The sequence below is a fragment of the Oryctolagus cuniculus genome, chromosome 15 (assembly GCF_964237555.1).
Source record: "Oryctolagus cuniculus chromosome 15, mOryCun1.1, whole genome shotgun sequence".
Taxonomy (NCBI): domain Eukaryota; kingdom Metazoa; phylum Chordata; class Mammalia; order Lagomorpha; family Leporidae; genus Oryctolagus; species Oryctolagus cuniculus.
Window position 1 is genome coordinate 64,441,635 of NC_091446.1, and position 18,237 is coordinate 64,459,871.

An 18,237-nucleotide genomic window follows, 5' to 3' on the forward strand; every position below is an offset into this window, starting at 1 on the left:
TGTTATTAAACTAATATTTTTAAAATTTTCCCAAATCCATAAAGTTAAAAAAATTCTATTGGATGGCTACCAAAGGCAAATTGCACACTTTTGAGAGCAAATAACAAAATGAAACAAAAAATTAAAAATATCCATAGTCATGGGGCCGGCGCTGTGGCGCAGCAGGTTAATGCCCTGGCCTGAAGCGCCAGCATCCCATATGGCCGCCGGTTCTAGTCCCGGCTGCTCCACTTCTGATCCAGCTCTCTTCTATGGCTGGGGATAGCAATGGAAGATGGCCCAGGTCCTTGGGCCCCTGCACCAGCGTGGGAGATCTGGAAGAAGCTCCTGGCTCCTGGCTTCGGACTGGCGCAGTTCTGGCCATTGCGGCCAATTGGGAGACCTCTCTCTCTCTCTGCCTCTCCTCTCTCTGTGTAACTCTGACTCTCAAGTAAAAAACAAATAAATCCTTAAAAAAAAAAAAAAACTCATAGCCTTTTTTTTTTTTTAACAGGCAGAGTGGACAGTGAGAGAGAGAGAGACAGAGAGAAAGGTCTTCCTTTGCCATTGGTTCACCCTCCAATGGCCGCCGCAGCCGGCGCGCTGCAGCCGGTGCACCGCACTGATCCAATGGCAGGAGCCAGGTACTTCTCCTGGTCTCCCATGGGGTGCGTGGCCCAAGCACTTGGGCCATCCTCCACTGTACTCCCGGGCCATAGCAGAGAGCCGGCCTGGAAGAGGGGCAACCGGGACAAATCTGGCGCCCTGACGGGGACTAGAACCTGGTGTGCCGGCACTGCTAGGTGGAGGATTAGCCTTTTGAGCCACGGCGCCGGCTAAAACCATAGCCTTTAAACCATAAATTTCACTTCTAGTGATTTATTCTAAAAAAAAAATCATTAGATAAATTTTCAAATATTATATAATGTTGATTTCTAAAATGGGGCTTTTAGTTTCAGTTCTGACATAGGTTTCAAATAGTCTCTTTTACACTGATAACCAGAAAAAAGCTGGTCAAATTGAAAAATCATCAACTTTGCTTAGATTCATCAGAGAACTGAAGTCACAGGGCAAACTGCCACCCTGAAATTTGGAGAGAAAGGCAAAGACAGAGGACCACAGCAGAAATCAGCTTACTGATAATACAAGCCATGGAGGCCAATAAGTTTTTTCTAAAACTTAAAAGGAATTTTGACAAATTGCTGACTGTGGACTAGGTACCCAGGACTTTTTGTGGGGTTTAAATCCAAGAGTTTGAAAGAAAAGGGGGCCGGTGCTGTGGCGCAGCAGGTTAAAGCCCCAGCCTGAAGCGCCAGTTCTAGTCCTGGCTGCTCCTCTTCCAATCCAGCTCTCTGCTGTGGCCTGGGAAAGCAGCAGAAGATGGCCCAAGTGATTGGGCCCCTGCACCTGCATTGGAGACCTGGAAGAAGCACCTGGCTCCTGGCTTGGGATCGGTTCAGCTCTGGCCATTGCGGTCATTTGGGGAGTGAACCAGCAGAATGAAAGACCCCTCTGCTCTCTCTCTGCCTCTTCTCTCTCTGTGTAACTCTGAATTTCAAATACATAAAGTAATTCTTAAAAAAAAAAAAAAAAGAAGAAGAAGAAGGAAAGAAAGGAAAGGCCACCACAAAACACACCAAACACCGGAATTTAGGGAAAGGTTTATTGTCAGGCAGCGGAAACCCAATAGGCTGCCTCCCCGTGCAGGAGAGAACAGCAGCCTGCACTGAGAGAACAGGTCTCATACAGCTTTGCAGAGGTAAGGAAGTGGGAGCAGCAAATCCCACTGGGGTGGGGGTGGAGCTGATGCTTGTGATTGGGCCATCTGGTCACCTGACTTCTAGTAGTCCAGCTGGGCTTAGGAAGACTGTACCATTTTACTCAGAGAGCTCCCCCAGGTTCTCAAGGGGGAAAAAGGGAGAGAAATGCCCTCATGTTTCAGGCAGAGAGAGGGGAAAAGTAATCATCTCAAAATATACCCAGAATATTCCCCATAACAAAGGCCTGACCTTTAAATATTTGAGAGCCTTATTTGGTTTGGGTGGAAAAAGCAGTTAGACAACTCCAGCTCTGCCTAGTTTTCCTGCCTAAATAAGGAGACAGAAAAGAAGACATGAAACACTTTTTTTTTTTTTTTAAGATTTATTTATTTGTTTGAGAGTCAGAGTTCCAGACAGAGAGAGGGAGAGATAGAGAGGTGTTCGATCCGCTAGTTCACTCCCAAAATGGCCACAACAGCCGGAAATGGACCAGTCCGAAGCCAGGAGACAGGAGCTTTCCTCCAGATCTCCCACATAAGTACAGTCCGAAGCCAGGAGACAGGAGCTTTCCTCCAGATCTCCCACATAAGTACAGGGGCCCAAGCACTTGGGCCGTCTTCCATTGCTTTTCCAGGTCATAAGCAGAGAGCTGGTTCAGAAGATCAGCCAGGACACAAACCAGCATCCATATGGAATACCAGCGCCCACAAGGGATACTAGTATCCACATGGGATGCCAGCACCACAGGTGGAGTCTTAACCTACTAAGCCACAGCACCGGCCCCTACAATGAAACATTTCTAAAAGTCAAAGTCCAGGAACTCAAACCCAAAACACGGAGACATAATCACAGGATTATAGGACACTTCCCCTACCCAACAATTTACCATTACAATACAAGGATTTAATTTAGTAACAGTGGATTACAACTGATGGCCACAAAACATAGACTCTGTTTAAGGAGATCTCAAAGACAAAAGGGATGGTGGGGCAAAAGAAACAGAAGTCTCTGGAATTTATTACCACATCAAACATTAAATACAGCCCAGCTCCTAACCAGATTAACATAAAACCTCACATGTAAAACCCTAATTACCTCACTTCCTATTATCAAACATAATGTCCAGCTTTCAATAAAAAGTTACAAACAACACTAAACAGTAAGGAGAAACAGTCTGAAGAGACAAAATTAGCATAAGATCTAGACTCAAACACGACACAAATTTTGAAATTATCAGATAGGGAATTTAAAATAACTATTATAAATAAGTTAAGCCCTTTAATGGAAAGAATAGACAACTAGCAAAAACAGATGGGTACTGTGAGTTAAAAGATGGAAAATCTAAGAAAGATTCAAAAGGGAATCCTAGAAATCAAAAACACGAATGAGGGGTGGGTGTTTAGCCTAGCAGATAAGATGGTTAAATGTCCAGCACACATACCAGAGAGCCTCAGTTAGAGTCCTGGTTCCTGCTCCTGACTCCAACTTCCTGCCAGTGCAGACCCTGGAAGGCAGCAGATGATGACTCAAGTAACTGAGTCCCTGCCATGCATGTGGGAAACTTGGACCGAGTTCCTAACTTTCAGCTTTGGCTTAGCGCAGTCCTGCTCACTGCGGATTTGGGACATGAACCAGCACACGGGCACTCTTTCCTTCTTCCCCTGCTCCCCCTGCTCCCCCTGCTCCTCCACTCCCCTTCACTCCCCTCTTGCATGTCTCCCTCCTGCTCACACAAATAAGTAAACAAAAAATCTTAAAACCACCAATGAAACTGAAGATTTTATTTCATGGGGTTATGGAATAGGCTAGACATGTCTGAGGAAGCAATCAGTGGGCTTAAAGATATATTAATAGAGGGCCGGCGCCGCGGCTCACTAGGCTAATCCTCCGCCTTGCAGCGCCGGCACACCGGGTTCTAGTCCTGGTTGGGGCGCCGGATTCTGTCCCGGTTGCCCCTCTTCCAGGCCAGCTCTCCGCTGTGGCCAGGGAGTGCAGTGGAGGATGGCCCAGGTGCTTGGGCCCTGCACCCCATGGGAGACCAGGAAAAGCACCTGGCTCCTGGCTCCTGCCATCGGATCAGCACGGTGCGCCGGCTGCAGCAACGGCAGTGAACCAACGGCAAAGGAAGACCTTTCTCTCTGTCTCTCTCTCTCACTGTCCACTCTGCCTGTCAAAAAAAAATAAATAAAAAATAAAATATTAAAAAAAAAGATATATTAATAGAAACTTCCCAAACTGAAATATAAAAGGAAAAAATGGAAAAAAATCATAACAGAATATGTAAGAACCATGAAACAATTACAAAAGATGACAGGCATAATAAGAATACTAGAAGCAGGCCGGCGCCGCGGCTCACTAGGCTAATCCTCCGCCTAGCGGCGCCCGCACACCGGGTTCTAGTCCCGGTTGGGGCACCGGATTCTGTCCCGGTTGCCCCTCTTCCAGGGCAGCCCTCTGCTGTGGCCCGGGAGTGCAGTGGAGGATGGTCCAGGTGCTTGGGCCCTGCACCCCATGGGAGACCAGGAAAAGCACCTGGCTCCTGGCTCCTGCCATCGGATCAGCGCGGTGCGCCGGCCGCAGCGCGCCAGCCGCGGCGGCCATTGGAGGGTGAACCAACGGCAAAGGAAGACCTTTCTCTCTGTCTCTCTCTCTCACTGTCCACTCTGCCTGTCAAAAAAAAAAAAAAAAATACTAGAAGCAGAAAGGAGGGAAAAAAGTAAGGAATGGAGCAGAAGAAAATAAGTAATAATGTCTGAGAATTTCCCCAAATTAATTACAGACACCAAACCACAGATTCAGGAATCTCGGAGAACACCAAGCAGAATAAATATCAAAAAGCCTATACCTAGGCCTCTGATAGTCAAACTGCAGAATAGCAAAGACAAAGAAAATCTCAAAAGAAACCAGGGAGTAGGAAAAGCCTTATCTATAAAGGAACAATGATAAGAATTACATTGAAGTTCTTTTCTGAAACCATGTAGGTAAGAAGATAGTGAAGCAAAGTATTTATTTAAAGTTTTAAAAGAAAAAAAATCCACCAACCTAGAATTCTGTATCTAAGGAAATTATCCTTCAAAAGTGAAAGAGAACAAAACCTTTGCCAGACAAATAAAAATGGAGAGAGTTTATGGCCAGTACACCTGTCTGGCAAAAAGTTCCTTACAGAGAAGGAAAAAATTATGGGTCAGAAATTCAGATCTATATAACTAAAGAAAGAGATCAGAAAATGTCATAAATTAAAACAAATTTTAAAATGTTTTTCATGGAGCCGTTGTTGTGGCATAGTAGGGTCACTTGCAGGGCCAGCATTCCATATGGGCGCCAGTTCAAGTCCCGGCTCCTCTTCTGATTCAGCTCCCTGCTGATGGCCTGGGAAAGCAGAGGAAGATGGCCCAAGTCCTTGGGCCCCCGCACCCCTGTGGGAGACCTAGAAGAAGCTCGTGGCTCCTGGCTTTGGACCAGCCCAGCTCTGGCAATTGCAGCCATTTGGGAAGTGAACCAGGAGATGAAAGACCCCCTCTCTGTGTCTCTAAGTCTGCCTCTCAAATAAAGAAATAAATCTTCTTAAAAAATGTATTCTTTATGATTTATTATTTATTTGAAAGAGAGTGAGAGAAAGGGAGACAGAAAGAAAAAGAGAGACACAGAGAGAGAGAGAGAGAAAGAGAGAGATCTCCCACCTGCTGGTTCACTCCCCAAGTGATTGCAAAGGCCAGGGCTAGGCCAGGCAGAAGCCAGGAGTTGGGAACTCCACCCAGGACTCCTACACGGATGGCAGGTGCCCAACACTTGGGCCATCATCTTCTCCTGTCTCAAGCACATTAGCAGGGCGCTGGATCAGAAGCCAGAACAGCTGGGATTCAAACCACCACTCTGATATGGGATGCTTGGGTCAGTAGTTTAACTTGCTGCATTACAACTGCAGCCCCTGTTTTATGCTTAACTGATCTAATAGATAACTATTTGTCCACAATACTAGCAAAATTTATCCTCACTAACATATTAGCAAGTAAAATCCACAACGTGGGGTTCATTTTATGGTGCAATGAGTTAATCAGCTGCTGGAAAACCGCAGATCCCATGTTGGAGTGTCTGAGATGGAGTCTTCTCCACTCTCAGTTCAGCTTCCTGCTAATGCACACCCTGGGATCAGCAGATATGGATGAAGTACTTGGGTCCCTGACACCTATGTGGAAGATCTGAATAGAGCTCCTGGTTCTTAGATGTGGCCTGGCCAAGCCCCAGCTGTCGAAGGCATCTGGAGAGTGAACCAGCAGGTGGAAGATTCTCTCTCTCTCTCTCTCTCTATTGCTCTATCTTTCAAATAAATATAAAAAAGTTTTAAATTTAAATTTAAAAATCCAGCAATATATAAAAAGAATTATTCAAGAGATAGTAAGAATTCCTTAAAATATCTGCCTAATATTTTAAATAAATCTAAAACCTGGGGGGAAAAACCCAGTCAGTTTTTTTAAGTCAAAACTGTTCCTTCAGATTATACAATATCTGTGATCCTCTATCTCTCATTTCTCCCTAATCACCAAGTCACTGTGACAGAAAATAATAGTTACCTACATGACAACAAGTGTCTTGTTCTTTAGTAATTAAATCCTGGTCTGATCTGAGTGACAATGTGTCCAACTGAAACAGTTTATTTTCTAGCCTTTCTGGTATCTCTCTAGAGTCAATGAGATATAATAAAGGTTATAAGGTTATAGGAACATCCTATATGAGAGGCTAGGACAGCCAGCATGTTCCTGTTTTTATCCATAACCACTCTCCTCTTTTTTTTTTTTTTAAGATCTATTTATGTAACAGGCAGAGTTACAGAGACAGAGGTAAAGAGAAAGATCTTCCATCCAGTGGTTCACTCCCCAAATGGCCACAATGACTGGAGTTGGGCTGATCCGAAGCCAGGAGCCTGGAGCTTCTTTCAGGTCTCCCATGTGGGTGCAGGGGCCCAAGGACTTGGGCCATTTTCTACTTCTTTCCCAGGCCATCAGCAAGGAGCTGGATCAGGGACTTGAACCAGTGCTCATTTTGGATGCCAGCACTGCAGAGGGCAGCTTTATCAGCTACACCACAGCACCAGCTTCAGCCACTCTCTTCTTTTAACTTCCTGCCAGGAATGTGAATACGTAGGCTGGAATTCTAGCAGTCATATTGAGCCATGAAACACTCTGTGGATGGAAGGTACATATTAAAGAAGGCAGACTTCAAAGAAAGATTGCCTCTGGATACCTGATGACACTGTAGAAACACCACACATACTAGCTCTGAACTACTTTTTTTTTTTTTTTTATAAAAAAGACAATTAAAAATACATCTTGGTTAAGCAACCATCAGTAGACACCTCTGTTATGAGAAGATGAACACAATGTATAAGGGATACAGATGAGGTGGAAAAGAGTCAAATTGCCCTAATTCAAATATAAATTTACCCACTTATGTTCTTCATTTGTTAGACATATTCCTTTCCTCTTACCTCACCACTGCAGGAGGATCAAGGTAGCAGCGACTTTCCAAGTCCCAAATAATTCTTTTCTTAATGCACTCTGCTTGGTTCCTAAATTCCCTGTCCTGTAAAATAAGATGGAGACTTCTGTGGGTGCTTTGGTTTCACCCTGCCCAATCTTTGGGGCATTGTTTAAAGATTTATTTATTTATTTTATTAGAAGGAGTAGAAGAGAGAGAGACAAAGAGAGTGAGTGAGAGAGAGAGAGAGAGAGAGAGAAAGAGAGATCTTCTATCCACTGGCTCACTCCCTAAATGGCCAAAACAGCCAGATCTGAGACATCCCAAAACCAGGAGCCAGGAACTCCATCCTGTTCTCCCTTGTGGATGCAGAGGCCCAATACTTGGGCCATCTTCCACTGCTTTGCCAGGCACCTTAGCAGGGAGAAGCATTGGATGCTAAGGAGTTGGACTTGAAACAGCACTCTGATATGGGATGCCAGAGTCATAACTGGGAGCTTAATCTGCTGTGCCAAACACCAGTACTTAGGGTGTTCTTTTTATATATTTGGTCACAATACTATTATTATTACTATAAATATGACTACTATTGCAGTTATTAGTATTACCCTAAAATTTCAGGTACTTTATTAGTAAAGTACGTAAGTTACTTATGTAATCTTTAAATCAATCTGGTACTAAGTACCAAATATTCACTTGCATAACCTCAATCAGTGACTCTCAACCTTGGATGAATATGAAAATGATCTGGGAGCTCTGGGAGAAAAAAATCAACATCTGGGAATTAGCATTTTTTAAAAAGTAAAATTATATATACTTCTTCATTAAGGCTTTGCTATTTTTATTGTTTTAAAGATTACCATATAATTCATTTTTTAAAGATTTATTTAGTTTTTGAAATGTAGAGTTATAGAGAGGCAGAGGCAGAGAGACAGGTCTTCCATCCGCGGGTTCACTCCCTAGATGGCCGCAATGGCTGGAGCTGCACCAGTCCAAAGCCAGGAAGGAGCCAGATGCTTTCTCCAGGTCTTCCAAATGGGTGCAGGGGCCCAAGGACTTGGGCCATTTTCTACTGCTTTCCCAGGCCATAGCAGAGAGCAGATCAGAAGTGGAGCAGCTGGGACTTGAATTGGCGTCCATATGGGATGCTGGCACTACAGGCAGCAGCATTAACCACTATGCACAGTGTCAGCCCCTACCAAGTGATTCTACGGTGCAATCACAATTGAGAGCTAATAACCAAAACTAAAGTATAAAATCTAAATATCTAAAATAAAATTTCTTCTATATATTAAAACATAAATCTAAAGTAAGTATGAATTTTCACTAATCATCATTATGAGAAAAGATAATGCTAAATGTTTTTCAAATACTATAGCATTATCTCTACTATTTTAAATATTTAGGTCAGATAATGAAAATAATTCCTCGATCCTGGCTTTATAAATTATTTTATTGGATGGTTCCCCTAGTGACTATTAGCTAGTCTAAGAAACATTTGCAACTTTATTTATATCATTTCCTGTGTCCTCAACAAACATGTCTTGTGATAAAATGAGTCTAAAAAAGAAGAAAGAAAAGATCAATTTCAAAAACTCTGATGTCTACCTTAGGAGACTGGATAATTAAAGTATGTCCATACAATGTCGTAACATACAGCAATTACATAAAGAAAGAAAAAGAATGGGAATCTTCTTTATGAAGTACCATGAAACAATCTCTAAGATACACTATAAAGTGAAATAAAGCAAGCTGCATAACAGTGTGTCTAAGTATAAACACCTTTCTTTTGGATAGGGAAAGAATACATGTTTGTGTGTGTGTGTGTTAAAAAAAAAAAAAAAAAGCAAATTCCCTTGCTTCCGATATGATTAAGCACCTTATGTACCAAGAATTTTCAAAAAGCAAAATCCCTTTATACCCTGAGATAAAACAAAAATAGCAGTTCCTTCCTGATAAGTTCTTGTCCTGAAAATAACAAGACCTTGAATAGTACTTGTAAATCTGGACTCCCAGAAGAAAAACAATTTTATTCTTGACTTCTATGCTGCTCTCTGGAAATAGGGTCTTTTAAATCTGATAATTCTATTTTTTAAAGATTTATTTATTTTTTGAAATGTATACTTAAAGAGAGGCAGAGGCAGAGAGAGAGAGAGAGGTCTTCCATCCGCTCTTCACCCCAATAGGCTGCAACGGCCAGAGTTGTGTTGACCCGAAACCAGGAGCCAGCAGCTTCTTCTGGATCTCCCATATGGGTGCAGGGGCCCAAGGACTTGGGCCATTTTCTTTTCTTTCCTTTCTTTTTTTTTTTTTTTTTTTTTTTTTTTTTTTTTTTTTTTTTGACAGGCAGAGTGGACAGTGAGAGAGAGGGAGACAGAGAGAAAAGTATTCCTTTGCCATTGGTTCACCCTCCAATGGCCGCTGCAGCCAGCGCACCATGCTGATCCGAAGGCAGGAGCCAGGTGCTTCTCCTGGTCTCCCATGGGGTGCAGGGCCCAAGCACTTGGGCCATCCTCCACTGCACTCCCAGGCCACAGCAGAGAGCTGGACTGGAAGAGGGGCACCTGGGACAGAATCCAGCGCCCCGACCAGGACTAGAACCCGGTGTTGCGGCGCCGCTAGGCAGAGGATTAGCCTATTGCGCCGTGGCGCTGGCCAGGGCCATTTTCTACTGCTTTCCCAGGCCAAGGCAGAGAGCTGGACCAGAAGTAGAGCAGCTGGGACTCAAACCCATATGGGATGCCAGCACTGCAGGAGGCGGCTTTTCCCACTGCACCACAACACCAGCCTCCATATATTTGTTTTTAAAAAAATTTTGGGCTGGCGCCATGGCTCACTAGGCTAATCCTCCACCTTGCGGCGCTGGCACACCGGGTTCTAGACCCGGTCGGGGCGCCGGATTCTGTCCCAGGTGCCCCTCTTCCAGGCCAGCTCTCTGCTGTGGCCCGGGAGTGCAGTGGAGGATGGCCCAAGTGCTTGGGCCCTGCACCCCATGGGAGACCAGGAGAAGCACCTGGCTCCTGCCATCGGATGCCGCAGCGCGCTGGCAGCGGCGGCCATTGCAGGGTGAACCAACGGCAAAAAGGAAGACCTTTCTCTCTGTCTCTCTCTCTCTCACTGTCTACTCTGCCTGTCAAAAAAAAAAAAAATTTTTTTTTTTTTAAGTATATAGAGCAGGCATTTAGTCTATCAGTTAAGATGTCTATGTACCACATTGGAGAACCCGGGTTCAATGTTTGGCTCCAGCTCCTCACTCCACCTTCCTGGTGATGCAGACCCTGGGAAGTATTGGTTGATCAAGTAATTGGGTTCCTGCCACCCACGTGAGCAATCTGAATTGCATTCTCGGTTTCCAGTTTTGGCCCTGTCCCAGCCTCGGGTGTTGTAGGCATTTGTGGTGGAAGCTCTGTCTTTGTCTCTCTGCTTCAAATAAGTAAGTAAGTAAATAAATAAATATTTTTATGTATCTGTATAGAAACTATAACAATGATGACTACTAGGGTAATTAAATGGGAATAAATTAGGAGAAAGTGACATTAAGTAGTAGGGAAACTTTCACTGCACCTATCTTAATTTTTTGCTTTGAACTGCGACTGTAGTATTACATAGTCAGAAATAAATTTAAAATCAGATAAAGAACAGATTTGATTTAAATTATTTTGTTTGCTGGATTTAAGAAACCAAGAGACATTTTTTATCAGAATTAGATGGATAAGTGTTTTATTCGGACATGTAATTGTTTTATTGTTTGATATGTATCTAAGTCACAGTGATTCACAAAATGTTTTATCATCTGTCAGTGCACTGAGTTTATCATCAAACCTTCATAATTCAAGTTCTCTCACCTCCGGGTGGTTGAGTTCTCCTTCTTCTTCCTCATAGGGACCACCAACGATGAATGCATCTGGAATGTTATTAGCTCCTGGAGCCAGAATATTGGCAATAGGCCATTTTTTGGGCCGGGGAACAGGTTCTCTTTCCCCTCCAAGCTTCAGAGTTCCATTCTTGAATAAAATGGGATAGTCTTTCTACATAAATAAATACCATATATCAGGAAAATTGTAAAGATTTTAAAATACACAAAAAATTACTTAAGTGTCTTTTCAGTGGAATGCTAGGTATTATCAAACATATCCTCTCATGATTTATGTAATTCATAAATTACAGGGAACAGTGTCTTTTATTGTCTTTGTGCTATTTTACAGCACAGTAATCTATAAAAAATAAAATATAATGCAAATTATTCTTGTCCACAGATAGTACAAATGTAATTTGTTTTAAATTGTTAGCAAATTAATTTCAGCTTCCTGATGCCTACGTTTAGGTGACTTTTTTAGATTCTCCCTTGACTTGGTTTTCACATAGTACTGATGCCCTTACCAATTAGTGAAATAAATTCAATCAAATTTTTATGTTTATATAACAGGCACTATTATACTCATTTAAAAATTTTCCTTTAAAGAACCCTAAAACCTGACAAGGCGCTAAAAATATAGACATTTTCATATCTCATAAGTTATCTAACATACACTTGTAATGGGAAATTGATAAAAGATATAAATAGGAAATTTATAGAAAAGAAAATTAGAAAATCCAATATTTAAATAAAACATGTTACACTTCATTAATAATCAGTAAAAGGCACAATAAACAATGAGATACCATTTTAAATCACAAACTGGCAACGTCAGTTGGAAAATATCAAGTGTTGGTAATATTCTGAATGGAAATAGTATTCTGATACATAACTATGGAAGTGTAAATTCATACAACTGTGGAAGTGATTTTGCATCTTCTTACAAAGTTCTAAATCTAAATACTACAAACTCAGCAATTCCAGTTCTTCAGGGTAAACTTAAAAACCTTTTGTCAAAGAGGGACACTTCTGAAATATCAGAGAAAAGACCTGTGAAAATCCACTTCTAGGACAGAACCCAGAACACTTGCAAAAATCATCAAAATTAAGGATTTCAAGACCATTCAATAGGATAAAGACAGTCTTTTCCCCTCCACTTGCCCCCCACTTTTTTAAAATTTTTACACAAGTTGCTTTTGTGTTTCAACTTTGTTTATTGAGGAGTGAATGACAGACTACTGACAGTCATGCCAATAACACTTCACATTCAAGGGCTGGAAGCCCCCACATTTTTTTTAAGATTTATTTATTTGGGAGCCGGTGCTGTGGCTCAGAGGGTTAACACCTTGGCCTGTAGCGCTGACATCCCATATGGGTGCTGGTTCTAGTCCTGGCTGCTCCACTTCCAATTCAGCTCTCTGCTATAGCCTGGGAAAGCAGTAGAAAATCGCCCAGGTCCTTGGGACCCTGCACCTGTGTGGGAGACCCAGAAGAAGCTCCTGGCTCCTGGCTCCTGGCTCCTGGCTCCTGGCTCCTGGCTTTGGATTGGCACAGTTCCAGCCACTGAGGCCATCTGGGGAGTTGTGGGGAGCAACTCGGACTAGACTAAGTTACTGGAATTAAGATTTATTCTATGCATCTGCTCTCCCACAATATGGCGCTGGGAGAGGAGGAAACAGCTTCTACACAGCTGCCTCCAGTTCAACCAATAAACAGCAGGACCTGCTCCTGATTGGAGGAGAGCAGCGTACTCGGCGTGTGGGTAGCAGAGTTGGGATTGGTGGAAGAGGACTATAAAGGAGGAGAGAGACAACATGCACCAGGAACATCTATCTGAAGGAACACCTGTGCAGCCCCCAAGAGAGCCGGCCGGCGGTGTGCTGCTCCCCCGCGGAAGTGGGGAAAGTGGCAGGGGGAACTGCCCTTCCACGGAGGTGGAAGGATGGTAGCCAACCCGGGAAGAACCAGCAGCAAACCCGGGGAGGGCCAAGCAGACGAAAGAACAGCGCAGGGTCCTGTGTCGTTCCTCCGCGAAGAGGGGGAGCGACAGGGAGTGAACCAGTGGATGGAAGATCTCTCTCTCTCTCTCTCTCTCTCTCTCTCTGCCTCTCCTCTCTCTGTGTAACTCTGACAGACAGACAGTCCCCCCATCCCAGACACACATCCCATCCTCTGGTTCACTCCCCAAATGGCTGCAACAGCTAGGTCTTGGCCAGGCTAAAGCCAGAAGCTTGGAACTCCATCCCTGTCTCCCACCTAGGTGGCAGGAGCCCAAGTACTTGGGCATCATCCACTGCCTTCCCAGGTTCAAGTGCTACAGATCCAACTTTATGCTAATATATACCCTGGGAGGAGTCTCAAGTACTTAGGCCCCTGCCTGAGAGAAATGAATTACTTTCTGGGCTCCTGGCTTTGACTTGGCCCAGACCTGGCTATTAAGGGCATTTAGGGAGTAAACAAAAAGATGCAAGATCTCTGTCTCTCTGACTTTCATATAAAATGAAAATAAATAAAAGAATTGAAATCAGGGTTACACAATTTCATTTTCCTGAAGTGGAGTAAAAAAAGAAATGAGGCTGCTTAAATGGAACTCAGACTAAAAGAAAAGTTAGTCTTTTTTACTGGAGGATCCTGAAATTAAAAAAAAATAGAAATCTGGGGGCTGACATCCTGGTACAGTGCGTTAAGCTGCTGCCTGCAATGCCGGCATCCCATACAAGCACCAGTTGGAGTCCAGGTCCCTCCACTTCTGATGCACTCTCTGCTAATGCACCTGGGAAAGCAGAAGATGCCCCAACTACTTGGTCCCATGCCTCCCATGTGGGAAACCAGGATGGAATTCCTGGCTCCTCACTTCGACCTGGCCCAGTCCTGGCCATTGTGGCCATCTGGAGAGACAAGCAACAGACTGACAATCTCACTTTCTCTCTGTCTCTCCCTCTTTCTCTGTAATCCTGCCTTTCAAATATATCTTTAAAAAAATCCCAGAAATCTGGATTTATTAGGCAAAAAAGAAATGGATCCTTTTTTAAAAAAAATCATTCATTCATTCATTCATTTGAAAGGCAGAGAGATCGATCCCATTCCCTGGTTCATTTCCCAAATGCCCACAACAGGGCATTTAGGCCAGGCCAAAGCCAGGAGTCAGGAATCCCATCCAGGTCTCCCATGAGGGTGCAGGAACCCAAGCACTTGTGCTGTCATCCACTACCTCCTAGGTGCATTAGCAGGAAGTTGGATGGGAAGCTCAGAGTATCTAGGACTTGAGCCAAGCACTTCAATATAGGACACGGGCCTCCCAAGCAGAGGCTTACCCCTCTGTACAATGCCAGCCCCAAAAACACACCTCAGAAGATCAGGCATTGTGGCACACTGAGTTAAATATCCCAGTATAGGTAATGGTTTGAGTTCCAGCTGTTCCACTTCCAATCTAGCTGTCTGCTAATAAGCTTGGGAAAGCAGCAGAAGATGGCCCAAGTCCTTGGGCCCCTGCACCCATGTGGGAGACCTGGAAGAAGCTCCTGGCTCCTGGCTTTGGATTGGCTTAACTTTGGCTGTTGCAACAGTTTGGGGAGTGAACCAGAGGACTGAAGACCTCTCTCCTTCTCTGTCTCTACCTTTCTCTTTAACTCTGTCTTTCAAATAAATAAAATAAATAAATTTTAAAAATACAATAAACAGTGCTCTCATTTAAAAAAATGGAAATCTCTTATCCAATAATTCCCATATCTAGAAATTTGGCCTAAGAAAATTAAGAAAAAATTTCTATAATAAAGGACTATACAAAATTCACAACATATGCATAGAAATAATCAATGAAAACATACCAAAAACTTGGCAGCTTTTAAATGTTATATATTTTCCACCATAAATATATATTAATATAACTTATATGTAAAATGTACCATGTATATAATGAGTATATTATACATATTACATATACTAGCAGAGCAATGCTTTGAGTGAAATCTTAGCAAGTGAGGAGGAGATGACCATATGAATGCAGACATGTTTGAATTCATCTAAGTATCTGGAAGTAAAACTTTACCTCTCCAAGCGATGGAACTTGTAGACCAACCATGTAGTTTTGCAGCGGCCCTAGAGGAATGAAGGACTCAGGCACAGAGTAGGCAGCCTCTAATGTGACCTTCAGTAGATTGCCCCCTAAAACTTGAGCTGTAGTCAGTAATGGCTCTGCCACAAATACTTTAACTGCAAGACTGCACTGCTGTAAAAGAACAAAATGATGCAGCATTTTCGTGAGATGCCCTCTCCTTTTCACATCATCTCACTTGTATCTCATGTCATTGTTCAAGACATACAATCCATACAGAGGATTGAAATAACTTTCTTCAGGTTCCATGAGTTGGAGTGAAAATCAAAACAAATTTTTTGTATCTCTCATTCTGTTATACTGAGGTAAAGTGTGTATACAAATATATATGGAAGAAGAATTGGAAGATTCTATACTGAAATATCAATAGGAGCTTCATATGAGTAAGTCAGAACAGGTGTTTCTATGGCTACTCCATATTTTATGATTACTTTTATAATTTAAATGTAGTACTTTGTCATAAGTGTGGGGAGCAACTCGGACTAGACTAAGTTACTGGAATTAAGACTTATTCTATGCATCTGCTCTCCCACAATATGGCGCTGGGAGAGAAGAAAACAGCTTCTACACAGCTGCCTCCAGTTCAGCCAATAAACTGTAGGACTTGCTCCTGATTGGAGGAGAGCAGCGTACTCGGCGTGTGGGCAGCCGAGTTGGGATTGGCGGAGGAGGACTATAAAGGAGGAGAGAGACGGCATGCACCAGGAACATCTAAGGGGAACACCTGTGCAGCCCCCCAGAGAGCCGGCCGGCGGTGTGCCGCTCCCCTGCGGAAGTGGGGAATGTGGCCAGGGGGAACTGCCCTTCCACGGAGGTGGAAGGGATAGTAGCCAACCCGGGAAGAACCAGCAGCAAACCCGGGGAGGGCCGAGCAGACGAAAGAACAGCGCAGGGTCCTGTGTCGTTCCTCCACGAAGAGGGGGAGCGACATAATGGTGCCGTGACTCGGATATGAAGCCTAGGCAGGGTTTAGTGTCGTTCCTCCACGAAGAGGGGGAGCGACAATAAGCAAATATTTTTTCAAATATATCTATAACCTTCTATATAAAGACATATAAATGTGGGGCCAGCTCTATGGCCTAGCAGGTAAAACCATTGCCTGCAGTGCCAGTATTCCATACCGGCACCAGTTTGAGTCCCGGCTGCTCCTCTTCTGATCCAGCTCTCTGCTATGGCCTGGGAAAGCAGTAGAAGATGCCCCAAGTCCTTGAGCCCCTGAACCCCTGTGGGAGATCCAGAAGAAACTCCTGGCTCCTGGCTTTGGATCAGCGAAGCTCCAGCCATTGCGGCAATTGGGGAATGAACCAGTGGATGGAAGACCTCTCTCTCCCTCTCTGCCTTCCCTTCTTTCCTAACTCTTTCAAATAAATAAATTAATCTTTTTTAAAAAGACATATCAATTGTGTAAATGTGTGTGTACAATATTTTTACATGGGATACAATACAAAGGAGGTTTTAAATCTGTATTGATTGCTAATTACATGCAATTACTATAGCTCTAGGCATATACAGATGAAGACCACATGGTCCCTTTCATCAGAAAATTCATGTTCTAGTTCCATGATTTATGACAAATACTGTAATAGAGAATTGCACAAAATGTTCTAGTTGAGGAGTACCAAGAAGGTAGTGAGTAATTAATTATTAGATTGTGGAAAGTAAGAGATAGTGACATCTGAGTTGACTTTTACAGATGAGTAGGAGTTAGCAAACTGGAGAAGCAGAAGGAGCAAAAACAAAATAACTCTGTATAAAAAGAGCGGTCTATGTAGAGAGGACTGAAAGTGTATGGCGGAGACAGTGCTGTGTTCCAGAGTGTTGAGCTGCAGCCTGCAATACCACCATCCCACAGCAGAGCATATTCCACTCCTGTATGCCCCACTTCTGATCCAGCTCCCTACTAATGCACCCTGGAAAGCAGCAGAATGTGGCCAACTACTTGGGTCCCTGCCACCTATCTGGGAGACTCTGATGGAGTTCCAGGCTCCTGGCTACAGCCTAGATAAGCCCTGGCTGATGTGAGTATTTTGGGAGTGAACCAGCAGATGGAAGCAATCTCTCTCTCACTTTCTCTCTCTCTCTCTGGCACTCTGTCTTTCAAATGAATAAACAAAATATTTCAAAAAAATAAATAGTATGGCATATTCAGTTCATGTGTGAGTAAGTAGTTCAGGAGTCTATAACACAAAATACAAGGAGGGGCTGCTTGCAGTACCAGCATTCCATATGGGCACCGGTTCGAGTCCCGGCTGCTTCACTTCTGATCCAGCTCTTGGCTATGGTGTGGGAAAGCAGCAGAAGATGGCCCAAGTGCTTGGGCTCCTGTACCTATGTGGGAGACCCAGAAGAAGCTCCTGGCTTCAGATCAGCTCAGCTAGGGCCATTGTAGCCAATTGGGGAGTGAACCAGCAGATGGAAAATCAATCTCTCTCTCTCTCTCTCTCTCTCTCTCTCTCTCTCTCTGCCTCTCCCTCTCTCCTTGTGTAACTCTGACTTTCAAATAAATAAATAAATCTTTAGAAAAAAATACAAGGAGAGGAGTGCATGGAGATGAGGTTGAAGAAGTGTGAGATTCCCATGATAAAGAATATTTACCTGCTAATGAATCTGGTCCTTAACATGTAAGCAGTGGACAAATTCATGAACCGCACTGTACTAAGTAGATATAGGATGATACACATTTTTTCTTTAAAGATTTATTTATTTATTTGAAAGTCAGAGTTACATAGAGAGAGAGAGGAGAGGCAGAGAGAGAGAGAGAAAGAGGTCCTCCATCCGATGGTTCACTCCCCAATTGGCTGCAATGACCAGAACTGCACCGATCCGAAGCCAGGAGCTTCTTCCGGGTCTTCCACATGGGTACAGGAGCCCAAGGACTTGGGCCATGTTCCACTGCTATCCCCAGCCATAGCAGAGAACTGTATCAGAAGTGGAGCAGCCGGACTTGAACCGGCGCCCATATGGGATGCTAGAGCCTTAGGCCAGGGTGTTAACCCACTGCCACTTCGCCACAGCCGGCCCCAGGATGATTCACTTTTAAATCACTATGCAAG

General features: G+C 43.6%; 1 protein-coding gene across 8 annotated transcripts in view; it reads right to left on the reverse strand.

Annotated features, from left to right (window-relative positions):
• Positions 1-18,237, reverse strand: part of CFAP70 (cilia and flagella associated protein 70) — a 93,873-nt gene that overhangs the window by 54,143 nt on the left and 21,493 nt on the right. For all 8 annotated transcript variants that reach the window (XM_070057822.1, XM_070057820.1, XM_070057819.1 and 5 more), the window contains 3 exons: positions 15,119-15,298; positions 11,060-11,242; positions 7,225-7,319 (listed from right to left, as the gene is read on the reverse strand). In XM_070057822.1, coding sequence (XP_069913923.1) covers positions 7,225-7,319; positions 11,060-11,242; positions 15,119-15,298 — 458 coding nt within the window. The remainder of the gene's footprint in view (positions 1-7,224; positions 7,320-11,059; positions 11,243-15,118; positions 15,299-18,237) is intronic.